We start from the raw sequence: 6,860 nt of genomic DNA, 5'->3' as shown, positions 1-6,860 counted from the left end.
GTGCAGCGGCGGGCATGAGGAGGGATACCGCGCTGACCTGCAGCTCTGCGGGTTTGTGCAAGGGCGGATTATATTGTAGAGGGTCCGGTGTGCCGTGTTCTGTTGGGGGGTAGTTCAGGTCGTCTCAGGAAAAACAAATATCGACTGCCGAAGCTGGGATTCTCCCTCATGCCTTTTAGGTTTGTCGTCCGCATTTTGCTGAAAAGACACAAACAGAAATAAAATGACAGCCATGTTGTTAAAGCCAATACCCTGGCTTCTCTCCAGACACAGCTGGATGAGCTCCTCCAGTCAGGACAGGAGTTGCTTCTGTACACAAAGGGTGGTGGGGGTGTGGAACAAGCTGCTCAGCCATGTTGTTAAAGCCAGTATCCTGGTTTCTCTCAGGGCACAGCTGGATGAGCTCCTCCAGTCAGGGCGGGAGGCGCTTCTGTACACAAAGGGTGGTGGGGGTGGGGAACAAGCTGCCCAGCCATGTGTTTGAAGCCGACACCTTGGCTTCTCTCCAGACACAGCTGGATGAGCTCCTCCAGTCAGGACAGAAGACCTGTCTGTACATAAAGAGTGGTGGGGGTGTGGAACAAGCTGCTCAGCCATGTTGTTTTTAGGGCACAGCTGGGCAAGGTCCTGACCTACTGAAGCCCCCCATTGGCTGATAATCCGCAGGGCGTCACCTGAATGGGGCAGACACAAAACGAAAAAAACGTTGCCCACCCCCTCTGAGGAAGACGCAGAAGACGCAGACTGAGGAGAGGAGGGCAGACAGAGGAGGAGCCGTCAGCAGGATCAGCAGGCAGGGAAGCTGCAGGCCCGGGGGAAGCGGGGCGCCGGGTCGGGTCGCGTTGCCGGCTTCTCCTCGCCCTTCGCTCGGCGCCGCTGCCTCTGAGCAAGGAAAACAGTAAAATATGACCTGGCTTCGTCTTCATTAGCCGTCTCAACTCGTCTTTTAAATGAAATGTCTGTCCTCTTTTTAAAAAAAAACGCGCACAAATCCGCGTTGGAAATCGAAAACCTTCGGTCGCTCAAGCTAAAAAGATCAATGACGCCAGCGTCTGCGGTACTAATAGGAAATAAAAAAAAACATCGACTGTCGGGCGCAGGCATAGACGGTGGGCCTGTCTTCCCAATCAGAGACATCGACACCAGAGGGCTGCAGTGGAAACTACAGAGAAGAGTGTTGAAAACCGCTAACCCGAGGCTCTCCTTTACACGAAGGGTGGTGGGGGTGGGGAACAAGCTTCCCAGTCCGTGTGGTTGAAACCGAAACCCCGGCTTCTCTCCAGGCACAGCTGGATGAGCTCCTCCAGTCAGCACAGGAGGCTCTTCTTTAAACAGAGGGGGGTGGGGGTGTGGAACAAGTTGCCCAGTCCATGCGGTTGAAGCCGATACTCTGGCTTCTCTCCAGACACAGCTGGGTGAGCTCCTTCTAGTTAGGACAGGGGGCGCTTCTTTACACAGAGGGTTGTAGGAGCATGGAGCAAACCTCAGCAGGCTCTCAGCACCCTCTCCACCACGCAACGCTGTCCCCCCTTTCGATAAATAAGAGCTTTTCTCACCCACGCAGACGAGCCTGGCTCCTCTCCCGATGCGAAACCGCCCCTTGTCTCTGTCGGCGCAGTAGTACAGGCCCTGGTCTGCCGGGGTGACCCGCTCGATGGTCAGGCTGGCGGCGCGGTCGGCCGAGGCGCTCGGCGCCAGCGCGTACCGCGGGTCCCGCCTCTCGACGTAGTGGAAGCCCTGGCGGTCGGGCCTCCTGCTGGCCGACACGGCCAGGGCCAGCGCGTCGCGCCGCTGGAAGAACCACAGCGTCTCGTAGCGCGGCTCCAGGTCGCAGGGCAGGGCGGCGGCGGCGGCCCCGCCCGTACAGGGGACCCGTGTGGGCGCCGCGGGCCCCCCGTCTCCGCCGCCTCTGGCCTCTCGGAACGCGTCGCCTACAGCCGGGAGATGGGAGGGAGGTCTGAGGTCACGATTTTGGCGAAATAACTTCCTCCACAAGAGTCAAGGGTCCCAGCACTGCTCCCTCTATTCATGCTTTTTAGGTAGGATTCCTTTTTTTAAAAAAAATGACCCTCTTAGAAATGTAAAGGATCAAAAGGCAGGGCCTACGATGTAAGATAGGTGAAAAAAACTGATTTTCAGCTTTTATCGTTGCGAACTGTCTCCTTTTTTTTGTATTTCTGGTGTTAAAATAAAAAAAACTTTTTTTTAAAGAGTCGCAAAAGGAGTTTTTTTTAAAAAAAATTAAAACTTTTACTGGATATCACCTCACATGAACCTATGAAGCATTCAATTAAATCCGGTGTTAACACCGGTGTCCTGGCCAAATCCCCCCCCGGTTTTTATCCATCATGGCCTCCTAATAACCCCCGTCTCTGAACTGGCTTCATCACTCTGCTCTCTTGAGAGCTGCTGTGTGGGGAGAGGACTGGAGCATCATCCAGGTGGGGCTGCACACTGGTGGGGGTGGAGGGGATCCCCATGACCTGTGAAGAGCTCTGAGTGGAGTGTTCAGAAAAGCGCTACAGACGTGTAAGGATTATTGACTATTCTTGTTGTCATTTCAATACAAAACAAAACAGAAAAAGTATGTCAAAAAGTATAAGCGCACACACAAAACAACAACACAATACGCCACCAGAGGTTGTTATTATTATTACAAATCCGAAAACCATAAGTTACAATGTTGTTTTTCGTTTGCCTAATGTTTGTTTTTTAATGGGGTTTAAATAATATTGCATTTCCACCTCATCCACATGAAAGGACGGAGTAGCGGTGCACTATTTCGTTGTGTGAACGCGACATGTATCCACACGGGAGAAACAAATATAACATATAAATATAAACTATATAAACAAATCCTCTTTCTTTCCCACATTACGAAGTATTGCGAGGTATAACGTGATATCAACCTCCTTAAATCAAACACATTTACCTGCTTGAAGGTAAAGGTTTGCAAAACAGCGTTGTAAATGTTTCTGTTTTCGGCTCCACGACCGAAAAGCTGTGTGTCTCTTCTCTTTTCAGCACAGGAATCAACCTCTACTTCTTCCTCGGACGCAGCTCCTTGCTTGAACTTTGTATGTATATACAGTATACACACACAGCGCCGGTGCTCTTGTCCAGCCGAACAGAGCGCACAGACGTCACCTTGCTCACGCATTCATCCAGAAAGCTGGCCAGGTTTGAGAAGATGCAATCCGTGAATGAGAAAAAGGACGGCAGGGGTCGGCGCTGGATCCCGAGGTCGAGCTCGTTAACGGGGCCGGAGGGTTGAACAGGTCGCTGGTGCGAACACATTCGCACGCTGGTAAAAATACACGATGATGCCTATGGCACCGCCTGGTTTAGTTTTTGGATTAAACAGTAATCTCTATTCTTACATCTGTTTTTTTTTCTTTTTTTCCCCCGTTTACAACTGTTTTTTTTTGTGCAATAGATGCCAGGGACTTGTGCAATATATTTATAACGTGCAATACAACTTTTTTTTGTGTACTGTTCTGGTTTGTTCTTTGTATATTCTGGACTTGTGAGCGACTCTTCTTAGTGCACTTCTCACTGACAAGACTGATTGGATTGTGTTGTTGTATTGTTGTATCATTTCGTTGCACTGTCGCTGTGTTGACAGTGCTGCTGTCGCAGTGCAATTTCGCTCACGGGATCAATAAAGTATCTATCTATTATCACGTAACAGGTTTATATTCCCTGCTGAAAAGAGAAGAAAGAAAACACAACGTTTCGACCGTGGAGCCTACTTCAGGTTCGACTCAACTACAGACTCGACACAGAAGGATCGCCGCCCAGTACTCGACCACTCGGAGAAGTGAAAACGGGTGGCGGCCGTAACACCCCCTGGTGACACGCCACACCGTCTCCGTCTGCGACTCGACCTCGCTCTCCCAGGCGGGCCGCCAATGAAAGCGTGTCGACGCCTAAGCGCATTATCTTCCCGCGCCGGTGCGAGCCGACCACTCCGGAAAATCTCTTCTGAAAAGTGTCAACACTTGAAGCCCGACGTTCAAACACGAAAAGTCCCTGCCGTGATCTATCGACAAGCGGCGCTCGGTGCGCTCGGCGGCCAGGGGCTCCGGCAGCGGTGACGGAAAAGCCGATCTGCTTCTTGGAAATGACGCGCCCACCCCCTTCCTGACCCGCTCTCCTGCTGCTCTTACCGCGTGTTACAACACGCAGCTCCGCGCCCCTGCGTGCCCTCACATTTCCACCCCCTGCCTCGCCACGGGGCCAAGCGCCGTCCGTCGCGTCGTCAACCAGAGTTCCGGAGTGCAGCGAGTCCCAGCTCCTCGTCACGCCTCGTGAACTGGAACTGGCACTTTCTGGCCACAGGTAACCTGGTACCTGTACTGGTGCAATGGAATTCTTACGGACAGAAAGTCTCTCGATTGTTAAAAAAAGGTGTGAAAAAACAAAGTGCAGAAACGTGTTCGTTCTCTCTTTGTTGGGCTTATTCGCTTTCCCCACCCGAGCGACTGGGAGCGGACTGATCAGCGCAGCGGTATCGATTATTATTATGATTATTTTAGTCTTTTCTTTTCCCTCGCGGCTAGGCGGGCCAGCTCGAACTCTGACCCCCGGTGGAACTGGGTGTCCTGCTCGCCAGGGGGGACACGGGAGACGGCGTCAAACTCACAGAGCAGCCACAGCACGGCGACCCCCGTCTTCAGCACCTCCATCCCTGCTGGGGGGTCCCACGAACACGGCTTGCGGCGGGATGTGTGTGTCCAGCGCGGAGCGGCCTAAACACACGCAGTGAGCGAGTTAGACCCAGCGGTTCAAAGCCCAGAATCACCGTGCTGGGTGCAGTTTTGTTTTATTTTGATGAAAAACAGTAAATGGCAAAGAAAACGATCCGAGATCCGTCAACCCAAATTCATACACACCCGCGAGGAAATCATTCCTATGAAGCGCTGGGCGCAGCCGGGACGGACTTTCCGGGCTGCAGTTACAATAAAAAGTTAAAAAATAAAAGAAACTCGAGACGCCTTTCTGACAGATTCTGAAAGGGGAAGATCTGAACTCATCTTCCACAGTCGGACGTTGGACCTTGTCGACCATCTGCCCTTTTAAAAGCACTGGTAGGGAATGAACAGTTGGTCATCCAGGTTATTGGTTAAGTAATAATAATAATAATAATAATAATAATAATAATAATAATAATTGCTTACACTTATATAGCGCTTTTCTGGACACCCCACTCAAAGCGCCACTCATGACCACCAGTACTGCTCTTTCGCAGTCGTTATTGTTTTAAACATGGCCGATTTACCAGTCCCCGGGGTCGTTTCTTTGCCGATGGGACTCGCATATATGGTGAACCTCCAGCACGTATGAGGTAGGTCACGGTTTGATTCGGGAGTACTCACGGTATTGAGGGGTTCACTGCGCCAGAGCGCTTTCAGCTTCACGAAGCGTATCTCCAGGCCGTTCAATGACTGTGTTCCGAGGCGTCGATATTCTTTTGTAACCTGACTTACGCTCAGTCGCGCCTCTTTACAAAAAAGACTGCGGTTTCCTCTGCGGTCCAGACAGAGGAAACGACGTGCGTTGGTCGCCGAGCTGCCGTGTTAACCGTTCGTGCGCTTAATCTATGAATTGGCTTCATTACTCTGCTCTCCTCCCCACTGATCGCTGCTGTGTGGGGAGCGTTCTGGCGTACTATGGCTGCTGTCGCATCATCCAGGTGGGGGCTGTACATTGGTGGTGGTGGAGGAGAGACCCCATTACCTGTAAAGCGCTTTGAGTGGAGTGTCCAGAAAAGAGCTATATAATTGTAAGCAATTATTATTGAAAAGAGTAGAGAGACAGCTTTTCGGCCGTGGAGCCGAAAACAGAAACATTTACAAACGCTGTTTTGCAAACCTTTACCTTCAAGCAGGTGAATGTGTTCGATTTAAGGAGCTTGATATCACGTTATAACTCGCGAGCAGACTTCGTAATGTGGGAAAGAAAGAGGATTTGTTTATATAGTTTATATTCATATGTTATATTTGTTTCTCCCGTGTGGATACATGTCGCGTTCACACAACGAAATAGTGCACGGCTACTCCGTCCTTTCATGTGGATGAGGTGGAAATGCAATATTATTTCAACCCCATTAAAAAATAAACATTAGGCAAACGAAAAAGAGCATTGTAACTTATGGTTTTCGGATTTGTTATAATAATAACAACCTCTGGTGGCGTATTGTGTTGTATGTTGTTGTTTTGTGTGTGCGCTTATAATTTTTTGACACACTTTTTCTGTTTTGTTTTGTATTGAAATGACAACAAGAATAGTCAATAATCCTTACACATCTGTAGCGCTTTTCTGAACACTCCACTCAGAGCTCTTCACAGGTCATGGGGATCCCCTCCACCCCCACCAGTGTGCAGCCCCACCTGGATGATGCTCCAGTCCTCTCCCCACACAGCAGCTCTCAGGAGAGCAGAGTGATGAAGCCAGTTCAGAGACGGGGGTTATTAGGAGGCCATGATGGATAAAGACCGGGGGGGAATTTGGCCAGGACACCGGTGTTAACACCGGATTTAATTGAATGCTTCATAGGTTCATGTTAGGTGATATCCAGTAAAAGTTTAATAAAGTTTTTTTTTTTAAAAAAAACTCCTTTAGTGACTCTTTAAAAAAAAGTTTATTATTTTTACACCAGAAATACAAAAAAAAGGAGACAGTTCGCAATGATAAAAGCTGAAAATCAGTTTTTTTCACCTATCTTACATCGTAGGCCCTGCCTTTTGATCCTTTACATTTCTAACAGGGTCATTTTTTTTTTAAATAAAGGAATCCTACCTAAAAAGCATGAATAGAGGGAGCAGTGCTGGGACCCTTGACTATTGTGGAGGAAGTTA

At 49.7% G+C, this 6,860-nt stretch overlaps 1 protein-coding gene across 1 annotated transcript; it reads right to left on the bottom strand.

Annotated features, from left to right (window-relative positions):
- Nucleotides 1-33: 33 nt before the first annotated feature.
- On the bottom strand, nucleotides 34-5,713 carry LOC148663865 (uncharacterized). Its single transcript, XM_088631459.1, has 5 exons — nucleotides 5,379-5,713; nucleotides 4,646-4,751; nucleotides 1,557-1,931; nucleotides 715-882; nucleotides 34-198 (listed from the first exon to the last, which is right to left on the bottom strand). Exons 2-5 carry the CDS (start codon nucleotides 4,686-4,688, stop codon nucleotides 176-178), a joined length of 609 nt encoding a protein of 202 aa, XP_088487585.1. The 5' UTR covers nucleotides 4,689-4,751; nucleotides 5,379-5,713; the 3' UTR covers nucleotides 34-175.
- Between the last annotated feature and the right edge of the window lie 1,147 nt (nucleotides 5,714-6,860).

The sequence above is a fragment of the Lepisosteus platostomus genome, chromosome 5 (assembly GCF_059453375.1).
Source record: "Lepisosteus platostomus isolate fLepPlt1 chromosome 5, fLepPlt1.hap1, whole genome shotgun sequence".
In the NCBI taxonomy this organism is placed as follows: Eukaryota; Metazoa; Chordata; class Actinopteri; order Semionotiformes; family Lepisosteidae; genus Lepisosteus; species Lepisosteus platostomus.
Note: the sequence above shows the minus strand (reverse complement) of the source record. Positions and strands in the feature narration are given on the sequence as shown.

Bases quoted from the DNA above. Each gene is read 5' to 3' on its own strand.
- LOC148663865 (XM_088631459.1), bottom strand. From the start codon at position 4,688: ATGGAGGTGCTGAAGACGGGGGTCGCCGTGCTGTGGCTGCTCT. The intron at 1,932-4,645 runs GTGAGTTTGACG...TCCCGGCTGTAG, and splicing joins CGCCGTGCTGTGGCTGCTCT to GCGACGCGTTCCGAGAGGCC. The intron at 883-1,556 runs GTGAGAAAAGCT...TTCCTTGCTCAG, and splicing joins AGCCAGGCTCGTCTGCGTGG to AGGCAGCGGCGCCGAGCGAA.